The 16,874-nt window shown below is 55.1% G+C and overlaps 1 protein-coding gene across 1 annotated transcript in view; it reads left to right on the top strand.

Moving 5' to 3' along the window:
- The window catches only part of PTPRF (protein tyrosine phosphatase, receptor type F), an 82,398-nt gene extending 69,667 nt beyond the window's left edge, over positions 1 to 12,731 (top strand). The window contains exons 22-35 of the mRNA XM_023752810.1: positions 3,072 to 3,266; positions 3,606 to 3,638; positions 4,419 to 4,516; positions 7,091 to 7,214; positions 7,380 to 7,555; positions 8,236 to 8,355; positions 8,553 to 8,707; positions 8,786 to 9,071; positions 9,165 to 9,343; positions 9,562 to 9,688; positions 9,915 to 10,040; positions 10,211 to 10,365; positions 10,457 to 10,592; positions 11,015 to 12,731. Coding sequence (XP_023608578.1) covers positions 3,072 to 3,266; positions 3,606 to 3,638; positions 4,419 to 4,516; positions 7,091 to 7,214; positions 7,380 to 7,555; positions 8,236 to 8,355; positions 8,553 to 8,707; positions 8,786 to 9,071; positions 9,165 to 9,343; positions 9,562 to 9,688; positions 9,915 to 10,040; positions 10,211 to 10,365; positions 10,457 to 10,592; positions 11,015 to 11,083 — 1,979 coding nt within the window. The 3' untranslated portion in view covers positions 11,084 to 12,731. The remainder of the gene's footprint in view (positions 1 to 3,071; positions 3,267 to 3,605; positions 3,639 to 4,418; positions 4,517 to 7,090; positions 7,215 to 7,379; positions 7,556 to 8,235; positions 8,356 to 8,552; positions 8,708 to 8,785; positions 9,072 to 9,164; positions 9,344 to 9,561; positions 9,689 to 9,914; positions 10,041 to 10,210; positions 10,366 to 10,456; positions 10,593 to 11,014) is intronic.
- The last annotated feature ends 4,143 nt before the right edge of the window (positions 12,732 to 16,874 follow it).

Here is a 16,874-nt window from a genome sequence, read left to right as displayed (position 1 = left end):
GGGGTCTCCACCGAGGGACCCTGATGTGTGCCCCATTTCCTGTTCGTCCTTTCTGCCTTTCTCCCTGTACCATCCGCTTTGTTGCAGTGACTGAGGAGCCCCTATACCCAACAGCTGGACAGGCACTCCGGGCCCTAGGAGCTTGACGGGAGGCCCAGCTGTTTAGGCCCTGCCTTGTCTTTGGTCTGTCTGAATATGGGCTAGGGACCCTCACAGAGCCCACATCCCAGGCACGGGGTAGCCAGCGCCTGCACTCTAGCCCCTCCACATAAAAGAGGGGTGTGTTGGTAGAAAACGCCCATCAGACACTTGTGGGATGGCGTGCCCACGTGTGATTCTTCCTGGAGCTGGCCCCAGCTCTCCCAGGAGAGCACAGGGGCCCTGCACAGGGCGTGGTGTCCGCCTTCCTTTCCCAGCCACTCTCACGTGGCTGCCTTGTTCCTCTACCTGTCTTTCCCTTCCCGGGCCTCAGCAGACCTCTCCCCTGGGTGGCACCTCCCAGACTGCCCAGCCCCCACACAGGCCTACAGGGGGTGGGGGAGGGAGTGTCTCTCTTGGGCCCCAGAACCTCTCTGCGTCTTCCAGCATGACACCTCTCAGGCTGGGCTGGAATCGCCGCAGTGTCAGTCTGAGCTCTGTGGAGCCAGGAGCTGTGTCTGTTCACCCGCCACCCCTGGTATTGTGGGCGCGGTGGGTTCTCGTTGAACGCCTGTGAAACAGACGCACAGGCAGCTGAAGGGAAGCATGAACTAACACATCCACACAGGGCTTGTGTATATACGAGCTAATTATTACTGCATATTAAATTACCCCAAAACTTAATGGCTTAAAACAACAATAATTATGTATTGTCTGTCACAGTCTTTGTGAGTCAGAGATTCAGACGGCAGCGCAGCGGGAACAGCTTGTCTCTATTGTAGAGTGTCTGGGCCCTCAGCTGGATGGCTTGAAGTCTGGGAGCTAGAATCCTTTAAAGCAGGGGTCAGCAAACTGGCCCACGGCCAGAGTCAGCCCACCACTTGTTTTTGCCAATAAAGCTTTATTGGAACACAGCCATGCCCATTTACTTGGGCATTGTATATAACAACTTTCACACTACAACAGCACAGTTAAGTAGATGCGGTAGATACCTTTTGTCCACAAAGCCAAAAATATTTACTCCCTGGTCTTTTATAGCAAAGTTTGCTGATCGCTGAATTCTGAAGGCTAGTTTATTCCCGTGTCTGGTGGTTGATGCTAGAATCAGCTCTGAGCCCACCTGGGGCTGTCAGCTGTGACAACCACCTGAAGCCTCTTCATGTGGCGTGGGCTCCCTTACACCGTGGTGACGGAGTTCAGGGCCACATGAGCTGAGAGAGGGAGGCCCAGGCAGACCGAGCAGGCTGTTGCAACCCCGGTATCTGAGGAATCACAGCTCCAGGGTGCTGGGGCTCTGGAAGGCAAAGAACCTCCAGAGAGGGGATGCCAAGCCATATGGTCATTAAGCGAGCAAACGGGGTGGGAGGGAGCTCTCATTGGTGGACACAGCACACGCAGGAGCAGCTCAGAGGCGTTGAGTGTTCTGCCGCATTGGAACTGGGGTTATGGAGAACCCAGAGACGACCTGGAGGCTTACATGGAGGTCCGGTCAGAGGAACCTGAGCAGCAGGTTCCAGAGTTTGGACTTCATCTTCAGGGGCCAGGGAGGCATGAAAGGTTTCAGCAGAGGATGGGCAGGGTCGCATTGTGCTCTAGAAATAGCTCTCTGGCTGCTGTGCGGGAGACAGGCTGAAGGGGGAGAAGTCGGGAGGGAGGCTGTTTAGAAGGCCACCGGGTAAGTGACAGGAGCTGGGAACCTGGACTTGGAAGGTGGAGGGAAAGGCACTCAGAGAAGCGTGAAGGAAGGAGACCTGTGCTGGGCTTGGGGCTTGATGGAACGTGGAAGTGAGAAGTGGGGGGCATGGCTCCTGGTTGCTGGCTGGCAGCTGGGATGTGGGTTCCAGGCAGCAGCCGAGTCTGGGTCTGGACCTTCGCACGAACATCCAGGCTGAAACCATGGGTGCGGGAGATGCCAAGGAGCATGAAGTGGTCAAAGCCTGAGAGTAGGTGGGCGCTCCCAGGAGAAGGTGAGGGGAAGGGGATGCGGCGGAAAGAGCAGCCAGGGAAGGAGGTGATGAAACGCTGAGGAAGGATGAGTGAAGAGTAGCCAAGGAGGTTAAGATGTTGCAACCAGAGATAGAGAACAGGAGGGCAGCATCCCCGAAGCCAGTGTGGGGAGGGCTGTGCGGGAGGGGACTTGGTGATTTAGAGAGGCCGGAGACCCAGAGGAGGGGCCATCGGCTTGGCGGTTGGCATCTTGGAGAGAGCATGGTGACCGAATCCTGAGGGCAGAAGCGTTCCAGTGATTTCCATCAGTGAGCGGGGAAAGAGCAAGTGGAGAAACCTCTTCCAGAGGCTGAGTGTGAAGGACGGGAAGGGCAGGAGCACCGCCAGGGAGGAGAGAGAGGTGCGGGATCCAAAAAGGATTTCCTTTCCGGTTTGGCCTTGTTTACGGACATTGGTCATTTGAGTGAGCATCTGTGATGCAGCGTCCAAGCCCTGGGTGAGGGGTATGACTTAGCCTGGGGGAGGCGGGCGGGGGTGCCTCTGAGCCCCAGGCCAGGAGGGTGGGAGGCGGGTGAGGGTGTGTAGGGAACGTGCTGCTGGAGTTCTCTGCCCAAGGCCTGTTTCCTCCAGGCTGAGAGGCAGTGGTTAGAGCGGGGTCATGAGAAGCCGGCGGGTGTGTGCGTGCCTGGGAGGATTGCAGAGCAGCCGGAGGGCCCGGGGGACAGCTCCTGAATGCCTGTGGCTGCAGGGGCCCGAGGGAAATGGCAGGGATCTGAGAGGAAAGGAGGGACGAAGAAGAGGCTGGCAGTGGTGTTAAAGGCCAAGTGCAGGCGGCTGTAGCCGGGCAGTGGGAAGGGGCATGGCGGGCGTCACCGAGAATCTGCAGGTCAAGGAACAGGCTGCTGGCTGGACACGGACAGCGCCGAGGGAACCGGGGGCAGTGGGAGCGGCAGCGCTTTCCAGGGCTCACGGTGTTTTTCGTTGAGTAAACATTAATTTTTTTTTTCTCTTATCACTTCATGTTTCTTCTGAAAATAAAGTTTTTCAGCCCCACAGAAAAGCTGTAAGAGTGATCTGCATGTTCTCGTGCAGACTGACCCTTTCGTTTCTTGCCATATGCGCCTCGTCTCTCTGTATAAAAGCACACTTTGCTTTTGCCAAATTCTCTGAAAATAGCCAAGGTCTAATTTTATTACCAGAGGGGACAGGGTTGATCTGGACCAAGAATGTAGCCATAAAAAGAGGCTTCCCAGGCCCCTGGGAGTCGAGAGCACTCGGCTCTGGGTGGGAGCCCGTCTGTGTTCCTCTGGAGGCAGGAGGCCTGCGTGGGGCTGGCTTTGCTGCCCCTGGTCCTCCCCCTCCTCCTCCTCCTCCTCCCCCTCCACCTCCTCCTCCTCCTCCTCCTGCCCCCTCAGCCCCTTCACCACGTCACCGCCCCTCCGCCCACCGTGATGTGACCAGAGAAGGTTAACCAGCTTTCTTCTCTTGCCCTGCTGTTTTTTGTTTTTTTTTCTCTGCAGGTTCCAGTGCCCCCAGTTGCCCGAATATCTCAAGTTAGTTTTCCAAGTTCCCATGTTTGGGGCCTACTCTGGCTTCCGTGTCTTTCCTCTACTTTTCTCACCCAGTCGCCCCCCCTTCTCCCTTGATTTCTTCTCTCCTTTCCTCTCTTCTTTTCCCCTTCTCGCTGTCTCATCTTTTCCCTTCTCCATCCTCCTCCTCCCCTGTCTGTTTCCTTCAGTGTCGTGTTCCCTCCCACCGGCCCCTTCTCTGAGTCTCCGCCTCTCTGGCCTCCAGCCTCAATCTGACACCTTTCTGCCTCCCTGTCTCTACACCCCCTCCTCACCTCTGCTTCTCTCTCCGTGTTCTTCCACGTCACTCCGCCCTGTCTCTGTACTTCGTGATCACTCCATCCACATGCTTGATGCTGGGGCGATGATGTCATGGAGTCTCCCACGGTGACCCGCGCCAGTGAGGGGCAGGAGGGCTGCCCACAGCGGGGTGCAGGCTGAGGGAGCCACAGCCCCCGCCTGGGAGGGAGGAAGCCTCTCACCCCTCTTGAGACCCCACCAGGTGGGGCCCTGGTGCCCCCACTCAGCGCCGTGTCACACAGACATGCTCCCACGTGCTCACGTCACACACACTCCCTCTCCTTCCTCTCCCCACCTCCGGCCACTGTGTGCTCTGCCATCCTGTCGCCGCATGTGCCGCTGTCTCCATGCCACCAGTGCCGAGTGCTCCATGGTCACACGTTCACATGTGCACATACATGCATCGGAGCTGTCTCTGCCACCTCGCTCGGGCCTCATGCTAACTCCGCCTGTGTGTGCCCCCAGGTATGCGGGACCACCCGCCCATCCCCATCACTGACCTAGCGGACAACATTGAGCGCCTCAAAGCCAACGACGGCCTCAAGTTCTCCCAGGAGTATGAGGTGAGACGTCCCACCCCGGCCATGTGCCTGGCCCCACGCCAGCTTCTCTCCTGCCTCGGGTCCCAGCTGTGGGTCAGGGGCTCCAGGCTTCCCCAGAGTACGTCAGCAGTGAAAAGTCAGGAACTCGGCTACTCGGGTGCTGGTCCTCCTCCGGCCCTCCCAGCACTCCAGGTCTGGACACTCAGACACATGCCCAGATGCTCACAGAGGCAGCAAAAGGTGACACACACACACACACACACACACACACACACACACACACCAATGGTAATCGCTGGCACGTCCCAAGAACTTACTCTGGGCCAGCACGGGGTTAAGTACTTTCCATGCATCGTTGCATTTAGTCCTTCCACAGTCCTGTGAAATGTGTATTGTTGTTAAGCCATCTTACAGAGGAGGAAGCTGAGGCAGAGGGGGCAAGTGGCCTGCCCAAGGTCAAACACCTGGTGGATCGTAGAGCCAGGATTCAACCCAGGCCTGCCTGACACACACAGGCACAGCCTGAGCCCTGCTCAAGCTTGTACTCACGTGTTACCAGGGCTGCACAGATCACAGCCATGGGGAGTCAGGGGACTCGGCTCAGGCTGCACAAACCCTCCTCGGGGCCCTCCACATGCGCCCGGCACTCTGGCCTTGACTCCTGCCTGCCGGAGGCTCAGACTTCCGAGCACTGTTCCCTGGGCCTGGGGTCTGAGGGCTTCCAGGTTGCCCAGCTGGGAAGCGCCTTGCTAGTGAAGGTGAGCGCAGAGCCCCACCCCTCTGAGGAGCACAGAGGGAGCTGTCCCTGTGGCTCAGCCCCGGGTTCCCCTGCTGCTGGCACAGATTTCCCTGCGATTAACCTCTATCAGTGAGGGATGAGGAGGTGATAGAAGGGCTGGCTCAGCCCAGCCTGGGCTTTGCTCCACTCCCGTCAGATGTCCATCCTCAGCTGCGTCCACCCTCACCGCGGGCACCATGATTCCCCTTCCACAGGCTGGGAGCCAGGCAGATTCCAAAGGGTGTGTCCGAGCTCTGCAAGGATGCTGAGCTTGGCAGGCAGATTGAGGAACGTGTCTGCCATAGGCAAGCTTCCTGCCTCTGCCTGTGGAGCACCCTGGGGCCTGCTTTGCATAAGGTCCTGCTTCGAGGGTAACAAATACAGCGCATTGGGCTCCCTGCCTTCAGGTTTTCACTGGCCAGGAGGGCCTTTCATGGCCTTCAGCCCATACACATTGAGTTCCATGTCCCATACCTGCCCTTCCTCCCAGCAGAGCTCTGTGCCCCCCGTCCAGCCTCTGTGTCTCCCCTTCCACCTTCTGCCCCCTTTTTTCCTCCAGATGAGCTTTCCTTGCAAGACCCTCTTCCTCCAGGAAGCTTTCTCTGGCTTCCCTGGCCTGCGAGGGCTTTCCCTCTGCTAGGGTCCATGGTTCCGTTACCTTTAGTGGTCAGTCAGTCATGCACTCATTGTCAAGCACCTGCCCTGTGCCATCCCTGTGCTGGGTGCTGGATATGGAGACAAATCCTCTGGGAGCTCAGTCACTGGGGAGATGAGTGCAGACGGGTGATCAGCATGGAATAGAACGGTGTGCCTTGTAAAATGTGGCGGACGTGTGTGGGGCAGGGAGGCTGCGAGGTGGGCTGCGCTGAGGGGCCTTACAGAAGTGGCGCAGGCTGCCCTGTGGAGAGTGACAGGCTGGCTCCAAAACATGGGGAACATCGTGTGCGGGAAACCGGATTGTATCCATCTGTAAAGAGAGGGTAATTATAGAACCTGCTTCATGGCAGGATTAGGTGAGGGAATGCATGCGAAGTGCTTAGCACAGTGCCAAGCAGGCAGTGAGCTCTCGCGAGGATGGAGCCGTTATTATTATCATCGTCTGAGGTGAGGCAGTGAGGAGCCCTGGAAGTCATGAAGCAGGAAATTGGTCATCAGATCTGCGTGGTATAAGGAAGGAGGCTGCTGGCTCTTTAGACTGGAGACCCAGGGGAGACGCTACGCTGCCGGCTGGGTTATGGGAGCGCCAGCGCGTGGGCGTAAGATCCTGCGAGCAAATGAAGTCACTCGGGGAAGGTTGTGGCGGTCGGAGAGGGCCCGGGAGTGAACCCTGAAAGAGCCCTATGTCCTGCCTGCGGAAAAGCAGGTGGACGGGGAGGAGGCAGAAGAAACAGCCAGAGAGGTAGGAGAGGCAGACAGGGCCTTGTGGTGGATGCCCAGAGCCTTGGGCAGTGGCAGGTACTACATGGCTGGCTGCCTTCGCTCCCTCTCCTTCTGCGCTCATTTCATTAGTGCAGGGCCCGAGGGAGTTTCCCCTGCCCTCACCTCACCCCCAGTCGCTCTGCAGGCAGGGGGCTTTGTTCCATGGCCAGAAGAGGCTTTGATTCTTTACCTTCCTGACAAGTGGTGTGGCAGCCCCTGAACTTCATGGCTGGGGCAGCGGGAGTCCACCCTTCACTGGAACCGTGGACAGAGGGGCTGGCTGTGGCCTAGGAGTGAAAATGGGATGTGGGCACCACCTGGAAGGCTGAGTCCCCCTAGGGGGCTGTAGGGAGACCTCAGCTCTTACCCACTCCACCTGCCTCCTCCATTCTCTGCAGTCCATTGACCCTGGACAGCAGTTCACATGGGAGAATTCAAACCTGGAGGTAAACAAGCCCAAGAACCGCTACGCAAATGTCATTGCCTACGACCACTCTCGTGTCATCCTTACCTCCATCGATGGTGAGCCAGGGGCGAGCCCTTCCCATCCCCTGCTCTCCTCCTTGCTGGCTGGGGTGATCGTTCATCCTGCGGAAAAGGCCCATGAGTCCTGGGGCGCACTGAGGTGTGGTGGGTGGGGACGGGGACCCTAGGATAATGCTCTCCCGTGTCCCTTCCTATCCACAGGCGTCCCGGGCAGCGACTACATCAATGCCAACTACATCGATGGCTACCGCAAGCAGAATGCCTACATTGCCACGCAGGGCCCACTGCCCGAGACCATGGGCGATTTCTGGCGGATGGTGTGGGAACAGCGCACGGCCACTGTGGTCATGATGACGCGGCTGGAGGAGAAGTCCCGGGTAAGACTGGGCAGGGCTCTGCCAGGAGGCGGGTGGGAAATAGCCACCAGATGACTCAAGCACCTTTTGTGTCCCTGTGGGACGAAGTTCCCCAAGGGAATTCCCAAGTGCTGTTGTTTTCCTGGGGTATTACCGTGGTCCCTAGACACGAGTGGGTTCCTAGGATGTTAATATATTGCACCAGATGCTACATTTTCTGGGAATGTGAGTATGTTCCCCAGTTGCTGGCATGTTCCCGGGATGTTCACATGTTCCCCAGATGCTGGATGTTCCTGGGGCATTAACACATCTCCAAGTTAATTAGTGGAAAGAGCCACTGTTATCTGCTTTTGCACTGCAAAGCATTGACTGGAACGTAAAATTTACAGAGCTTGAAAATGGCACATAAACATTATGGGTAAATTTGGCAGAAAACGTGCCTGGTGCGATCTGGTCATGAATAAATAAATTTCAATTACGGCCCTCGTTCCCCCGGCAAGGGCAGGGTTGGCGACGTAGTGTGAGAACCGGCTGTGGGGCCCCCAAGAGACTTGGGGAGAGGGGGTGGCACAGTGGATCTGAGAGCTTGGGCTGGGGAGCCTTGTATCCTCCCACCCTGCTTCTGCCCCAGGGCCCCTGCCCCTTCGAGCCTTTGGGCACTTCCGAACACCCTGGCACCTGCCTGGCTTGTCCCTTTGCAGGTGAAGTGCGATCAGTACTGGCCGGTCCGTGGCACTGAAACCTACGGCCTCATTCAGGTGACTCTGCTGGACACGGTGGAGCTGGCCACCTACACCGTGCGCACCTTTGCACTCCACAAGGTATGGGCCTGTCCCGGTGCTTCTCTGAGCGAGGTGTGCCGGGTGGGCGGGCGGGAACTCGGCGTCGGAGGTTGGGGCTCGGGAGTCGGCTCAGACACGTGGGAGTGCACTGTGGCTGCCAGCACTGCGTCATCGGCCCTGAGCCTGTAGCAGGCAGACTCCCCTCACACACATCCTCTCCCCACCCTACTCCCCAGAGTGGCTCCAGTGAGAAGCGGGAGCTGCGCCAGTTCCAGTTCATGGCCTGGCCAGACCATGGAGTTCCCGAGTACCCAACCCCCATCCTGGCCTTCCTGCGGCGCGTCAAGGCCTGCAACCCGCTGGACGCGGGGCCCATGGTGGTGCACTGCAGGTGAGGGGCCCGGCACCGCCCAGGGGCGGGGGGGGAGGTGGGTGGACCTGTGCCCCAAGCCGAGCCCGTGTCCTGCAGCGCGGGTGTGGGCCGCACGGGCTGCTTCATCGTGATCGACGCCATGCTGGAGCGCATGAAGCACGAGAAGACGGTGGACATCTACGGCCACGTGACGTGCATGCGATCCCAGCGCAACTACATGGTGCAGACAGAGGACCAGTACGTGTTCATCCACGAGGCGCTGCTGGAGGCCGCCACGTGCGGACACACAGAGGTGCCCGCCCGCAACCTCTACGCCCACATCCAGAAGCTGGGCCAAGTGCCTCCTGGGGAGAGTGTGACCGCCATGGAGCTCGAGTTCAAGGTGGGCCAAGGGCTGGGCCTGGATTGGGGCATGGGGATGAGTCCCCCCCCCCACCCAGGAAGCCAGGCCTGACCAGTCCCTCCCTCTCGCTAGTTGCTGGCCAGCTCCAAGGCCCACACATCCCGCTTCATCAGCGCCAACCTGCCCTGCAACAAGTTCAAGAACCGCCTGGTGAACATCATGCCCTATGAGTTGACCCGAGTGTGCCTGCAGCCCATCCGGGGTGTGGAGGGCTCTGACTACATCAATGCCAGCTTCCTGGATGGCTACAGGTTAGCATGCTTGTGTCTGCCCACCACACTCTGCTCTGTGGGTGCCTAGGCCTGTGCCTGGCTGGCTGGGGGTACCACAGAGTAGGGCCAGCCCAGACGGTTAGAGTGGGCTTCCCGGAGGAGGGGTGATCTGAGTGGAGCTCCAAGAGACTCTGCAGTCTTGGGGAGACTCGGGGAGCATAGCACCTCCAGCATGTCCAGTCTTATGTCCACCCCAGGCAGCAAAAGGCCTACATAGCCACACAGGGGCCCCTGGCAGAGAGCACCGAGGACTTCTGGCGCATGCTGTGGGAGCACAACTCCACCATCATCGTCATGCTGACCAGGCTTCGGGAGATGGGCAGGGTGAGCCCACCCCCAGGGCCCTTCTGATACCTGGGAGCATACCAGCCCCCCCTCACTCTTCTCTACTCTCATACCCAGCCTCCCATCAGCATAACCTCTGGTCCCCTCTCCCCCCAGCCCCCCAATTAACACCACCTTAGGGGTCCGGCCTCAGAATCCTCTGGTCCTGGGAGCCCCTCCCTTTTTCCTCCCCACCTGATCGTGGCGGCGGGCCCTTTGTCCACAGGAGAAATGCCACCAGTACTGGCCAGCAGAGCGCTCCGCTCGCTACCAGTACTTTGTTGTTGACCCGATGGCTGAGTACAACATGCCACAGTATATCCTGCGTGAGTTCAAGGTCACGGACGCCCGGGTGAGTTTGGACAGGGGGACCGTGTCTGTAGCTGCCTGAGCACGTGGGGCGGGGGCTGCCTGCATGTGCCCTGGCTCCCAGGGTGCTCACCTGTGTCATCGGGCTACCCTCCTGGTCTGGTGGGGCTGCCGCCTGCGGCACTCACCCCGTTCCCTTCCTGCCTCTCCCAGGATGGGCAGTCGAGGACAATCCGGCAGTTCCAGTTCACGGACTGGCCAGAGCAGGGTGTGCCCAAGACCGGGGAGGGCTTCATTGACTTCATCGGGCAGGTGCACAAGACCAAGGAGCAGTTTGGGCAGGACGGGCCCATCACGGTGCATTGCAGGTGGGGCTGGCCCCCGGAGGGGTTGGCAGGGGCGGGGGTGGCCTGCGGGCCTGGTAGATTGGGCCCCTGACCCAATGCTGTCCCTGAGCAGTGCTGGCGTGGGCCGCACCGGGGTGTTCATCACGCTGAGCATCGTCCTGGAGCGGATGCGCTACGAGGGTGTGGTGGACATGTTCCAGACCGTGAAGACCCTGCGCACACAGCGCCCGGCCATGGTGCAGACGGAGGTACGTGGGCCGGTGCCTGAGCACACCGCCGACATTGAGCATGGCGAGCTCTGCCTGGGCCGCGAGGGCAGGATGGCTCTGGGAGCCCGACTCCACCGTAGGACGTGCTCCTCATTCGGCAGCTCTGCACCGAGCACCCGTGGTGTCCCTGGCTCCGGCTGGGGTTGGACATAGCAGTCCCTACAGGGTAACTCGGGGGCAGTAGGTGGATGTGGACAGTGGGAAAGGGAGCGAGAGGTGAGCCTTCAGGGATTCTTTCAGGCCCTCGGGATGCTGCCTGGGGCAGAGGTCTGGGTCCAGCATCTGCTCTTGGCCAGCAGGGGCCAAGGCTCTGGCCCACTGGCTGCAGTGTGAGTGCCCTTGGCAGTATGTTGGGGAACCCGCTGGCACTGCCCGTGCTCACCACCCCCCTCTCCCGGCAGGACCAGTACCAGCTGTGCTACCGTGCAGCCTTGGAGTACCTCGGCAGCTTTGACCACTATGCAACGTAACTACCGCCCCCTCTCCTTCGCCGCCCCTGCCTAGGGGCTCCGGAGGGGACCAGCTCCTCTGAGCCATACCGACCATCATCCAGCCCTCCTGCACGGATGCCGTTGCTGACAGAGCACAGCCCCTGGGATCACAGCGTTTCAGGAACATTGCCACAACAGAGAGCTCGGAACCCCTGGCCACTGGGTGGGCCGGCAGGCAGGCGCGGCCGCCGTCTCTATCCACCAGGCCCGCCCAGAGCCCACCTCGGACTCTCTGCTCCGCTGTCGCATTTCTCATGCTTCTTCTCATGGGGTGGGGATGGGGCCAAAGCCTCTTTTTTATACATTAAGTGGAGTAGACTGAGGGATTCTAGCCTCTTCTCTCGGATGTTTCCTTTTGCAAATTCTTCACTGCAGAGTGGGCTGCCATGGGGGTTGGGGTGTAGTCTATTTTCTGTTTTGAGTTAGTTGGGTCCTTTTTTATGTAAGTTTTACTGCTGAAGGACGATCATGCCTTCTTCACGCACGTGGAGCCGGGGCCGCCAGCCTACGCGGGGGCCTCACCGCTCCGCTGCTCTTCCAGGCCTTCAGACAAGATCTAGTTTCAGCCAAATGCAGGGAACAATTTTTTTTTTTAAGTTTTGTTTTGTTTCTCCTTAAGAGCCTTATTTTAGGCCCCACAGACAGTGGTGGGCGAGGAAGAGATAGGAAACACTCAGCCCAGTCATCTATTCCAGTGTGTGTTTAACGTTCACAGCCCAGAACCCCAGACGTGTCGGGGGAGCCTGGCAAGGCGTTCCTCATCACCATCGTGTTTGCAAAGGTTAAAAAAAGCAACAACAAAAAACAAAAACATCAATCCAAAAAATCCCAAAAAAAAGGAGAAAAAAAAAAAAAGGAAAAAAAGAGAGTCATTTCCTGGCCTCTGCTTCAAACCCCTGAGAGGGGAGGCGGCTCGGTGCCCCTGGGGCTCCCTGCGAGCTGCCAGGATGACCTCAGGACCCGCGGAGGCTGGCATTTGTCCCCGGCACTGCGGGGTGCGGTGCGGTGCGGTGGTGGGAGGCTGTGGGTCTGGCCATGTGGCCGAAGCAGTTGGCACAGGTCAGGGTGTGTGCCACACCCTGCACACCTCAGGGCCAAGCAGGGGCACGGCTGGCCCTTCAGGTCCAGGCCAGTAGGCCTGGTAGCACATGTCTGTTCTCAGAGAAGGGCCGGATGGTTTTCCTCCCTGGTTTGCAGCTATTTTGAAAGCCCGTGAGAATTGCTCTTTTCCACTCCTTCAAGATGCCCTCATGAACCAATGTGGCAAGACTACTGGACTTTTCTCCATGGTACTTATAATCCTTATAATCTTGGCTTGCTGAGGGGCAGGGAGAGGGCCTCTTCCTCTGGGCAGCACTATCTAGGTAGGTAAGTGGGGGCGGGGAAGGGTGCATAGCTGTTTTAGCCGAGGGACGCGAAGCAGACGTCCCAAGATCTAGCTAGGCTCGGTCAAGATCAACAATCCAGGGTTGGTAATGTTGGATGCGACATTCATTTTTACCTTGTGGATGCTAGTGCTGTAGAGTTCACTGTTGTACACAGTCTGTTTTCTATTTGTTAAGAAAACTACAGCATCATTGCATAAAACTTGATGGTAATAAATTTGAATAATCAGATTTCTTACAAACCCGGCCTTTGTCTCAGCTCTTTCTGGAACCAGAGTCTGGCCTCTGGAAGTCAAGACCTCGGAGTAGGTTCTGGTGACTTCCTGCTCCTCAGGAGACAGGGAGGCTGTCCTGAGTGTCTGCCACCAGGTGGACGCTCAGCATGGTGCCCACTCTCTGAGAGGAGAGGTTACAGACCCAGAAGACGGAGCCACCGGTGCCTGTAAAGAGTCCCCCACGTGGGAACAGCTCCCGGACTGGGAACATACGGACCCTTGCCTCTCCTCACCCTTAGGATATCCTGCGTCCCCAGGTCAGAGGTACTGGGACTCCCACTTCCAGGTGCCACACTCTCTCCCATGACCTGCCTCTCTGCTTCCCCACTGCCACTGCAGCAGTGGAGGCTGTGACAGTATGGAAACTGGCCAGTGAGGATCCTTGTCATTCTTGCGATGTAGATACTGGGCATGGTGTGGCCTTCTGGCCCCTGGACGCAGCAGTATCCACTCATTGAGTCCTGTGGCCGCTCCACTAGGGATCAGGCAAGTCCTATCATGTTGTCAAACCGTGGAACTTCTGGGGACACAGAGATGAATGCGACCCAGAACAAGTGGGGAAGAAAAATACCTAAGTTGGCAATGACCAGACTGTAGACAATCGTGATGAGCCCACCACAGATGCTGTGGGTGCACTGAGGCAGCACCTGACTCTGTAGCAGGGTCAAGGAAGGCTTCCTGGAGGAGGTGACGTAAGGTGGGTTCTGAGTGTTGATGAGGTGAGTAATGGATACCTTTATTTTTTATTTCACCACTCCAAGTCTCCTTCCATCACCATTTACCCCACCCCCCTTACCCTCTTTTACCTCCCCCTCCACCCCTTTCCCTCTGGTAATCATACTGTTGTCTGTGCCTGTGAACAGCTGTCAGTCTGTTCTCTGTATCTATGAGTCTGTTTCTGTTTCGTTAGTTCATTTTGTTCATTAGATTCCACACATAAATGAGATCAGATGGTACTTGTCTTTCCCTCACTGGCTGGCTTATTTCACTTAGCAACCAGTTAGCGCCCAGTCAGGGAAAGACATGTCATCCTCACAGCACAGTACAGGGTGAGTCCTATTATGCTCTTTGTGTAGATGAGAAAATAACAGTTCATCCACTCATTCAACACAGACCTAGTGAGCGTTTGCTATGCACTAGTCCTGTCATTTAGCTGAACAAAGGCTATTGCCCTCGTGGCATTTACACTCTAGTAAGATGAAACATAGGATGCATGTGAAAAACCAGGAAGTTTGTTAGAAAGTGAGAGGTGTGGGCGTGGGGGATTAGGAGGAATCAGGCACGTGGGGAAGCTTTGATTTTTAGGGTGGTCAGAGGAAGCCCCATCAAAACAATGGGATTTGAGGAAAGACGTGAAGCTGCTGAAGAGATTTTGCCTAAATATCTTCAAAATGAGCATCCAGGCCGAGGGAGCAGATAGCAAAATCCCTGGCTGGGGGGCAGTATGCCCGAGGTGTGGAGGCTGGTGTAGCTGCAGCTGTGAGCCTGTGAGCAGGGGGTGAGAAAGTAGGGGAGGGGGTAAGGTCAGAGAGGAAATGGCCGAAATCCAGGCGTGGTGAGTAGTCAGATTCTGGTTATATCTTGGAGGTGGAAGTAAGGGTTTGCTTATGGAGTGGATGAGAGAGAGAGGAGTCAAGGTTAACCCCACAGTTTTGGTCTGAGCAACTCGAAGGATGAGGTTGCCATTTATGGAGATGGGGAGGGCGGACCATGAGGACTGAGTAACCTACTCCAGGCTCCTAACTGGAACATGGAGTTGCCATCACTCGGTCATTCCACACTACTGCCTCCCACCTTCAGCTGGGAACGGAGTCAGGTGCATTGAGAAAAAGTATTTGGAAGGAAATATACCAAGAGTTGTGAGGTTGGGTGATTTCTTTGTAATTTTCCTAAAGTTCTGTGAAGAATGAATAGCACCCAAAAAGAAAAGAATTAATAGCACTTTAATTTCTAAAATGACAAACGTTTAAAATTATACAATGTTTTTAAAAACAAAAATCTTTCAGAACAGGATAGAAATTGTAAAACATTACAGTCCCATCTCTCCCTGTTCCCCAGCTCCCTGGAGGGAGTCACAGTTTAGTCTCTATTCTTCTGGGCATTTTCTATGAATATACAAACATGTTTATAAACTTTATTTTTTATACGAGAATCATGTTACTTACATCTTTCTGCAAATTGCCCTTTTCATTTAAGTATTGTGAATGTCTTTCTCTGTCGGTACCTCATTTTTTAAGCTGCTACATACTCTTCTGTTATCGATGTGCCATAGGTTTTTGTTTGTTTTCCTATATGTTTTTATTGCTTTTTGAAAGGAAGGGAGAGATAAACAGCCATGGGCTGCCTCCTGTACGCCACCTACTGGGGATTGAGCCTGCAAGCCAGGCATGTGCCCTGACCAGGAATCGAACTGGTGACTTCTCTGTATAGGACAGTGATGGCGAACCTATGACATGTGTGTCAGAGGTGACACGCGAACTCATTTTTTTGGTTGATTTTTCTTTGTTAAATGGCATTTAAATATATAAAATAAATATCAAAAATATAAATCTTTGTTTTACTATGGTTGCAAATATCAAAAAATTTCTATATGTGACATGGCACCAGAGTTAAGTTAGGATTTTTCAAAATGCTGACATGCCGAGCTCAAAAGGTTCGCCATCACTGGTATAGGACAATGATGCTCAACCAACTGAGCCACACGGGCCAGGGCCCATAATTTTTTTAAGTGGTTATCTTCATAGGTTTTGTTGTTAATCCTCGCCTGAGAATATCTTTCCATTGATTTTTAGAGAGAGTGGAAGGGAGAGGGAAAGACAGAGAGAGAAACATCGATGTGAGAGGGACACATCGATTGGTTGCCTCCTGCACGTGCCCCAACCAGGGCCGGGGACTGAGCCTGCAAATGAGGTATGTGCCCTTGACTGGAATCGAACTCAGGACTCTTCAGTCTGCAGGCTGACGCTCTACCCACTGAGTCAAACTGGCTAGGACCATTATAGCTTTTTTTATTTAAAAAATGGATGCACATGATAAAACAGGTAAAAATAATTCTGTCTTGAAGGATACAGAATAAAGGGTAAGCTTTCCTTTTCTCCTCTCCCCAACGCCATTTTCATTCCCTGCAGCTTCTGACTTTAGTTCTTTGGGTAGTGAGCATCATATCTTCCGTAGGTGGCACTTTCAGTAGAGGGTACCTGGAGGCTCCACAATAAAATGGGTGAGATTTAATTCATGTATATGATCTCCCCCTGTAGCTCCTGGTTTCGTTCGCTATATTATTTTCATTCTTCTGGAGCTCCTTCATGACTTGAAACAATATCTTTAAACATCTATTTCTTTATCACCGGAGGCAGTATCTATTGATTACCCTCTATGAAGAATGAGGGAATTAGCTCACTCTCCTTGATCCCCCTCCTCCCTCCTCCAACTACCTTTTTAAAAATTGTATCACGTTGTCAAGGTTTATAATACTTTCTGTTCTGTTTCTGTAATTAAGTCTTTCATTCTAAAAATTGAAAACCAATAAACAGCGTTTTCATTTCATGTTCATGAAAAATCTTTCAAACATTAATTTCGAATAAATCTTCCAGTTTTTTCTTCATTCCCTTCACCCTGGATCACACTCAGCTGCCACTGTTTCTGGTGCAGCCTGTTGGTCTTTTTCTTTGGTGAAGTACTCCCTTGTGAAAATTTTTCACAAAGGATTGTAACATTTCTGATTCTTATAGGTCTGAAAATCTCTCTTTTATACTTACTCTCAGTTTTAACTTTGCCATCTTTATAAACAAAATTTCCCCAGGAACTGAGAAGATACTGTGTCCGGTTCTGTATGAACCCACTGCTGAAGGAGGAGGGTTGTATGGAAACTGTGGAGGCTTTGCTAGTGGGTTTCTTTATTAAATTACCCTGGTGCTTGCCCCATCTCCCACGCTGACTGTTCTATCTGTAGACTCTGAGCTTAAAACCTGCCCAGGCTTCTGGGGAGAACGAGTCTTGACTTAGGCATCGAGGGCTGTGGTTTTCTCAGCTGTTTTCTTGGTCAATCTGATTCCATCGCTTACTATCTCTTGGAATTCTTATTTTAAAAACTACTTCAGTGTATGGATA

This window comes from Myotis lucifugus, unplaced genomic scaffold (genome assembly GCF_000147115.1).
Source record: "Myotis lucifugus unplaced genomic scaffold, Myoluc2.0 scaffold_37, whole genome shotgun sequence".
Classification (NCBI taxonomy): domain Eukaryota; kingdom Metazoa; phylum Chordata; class Mammalia; order Chiroptera; family Vespertilionidae; genus Myotis; species Myotis lucifugus.
The sequence above is the reverse complement of the archived record's forward strand: the minus strand, read 5'-3'. Positions and strand labels throughout refer to the sequence as shown.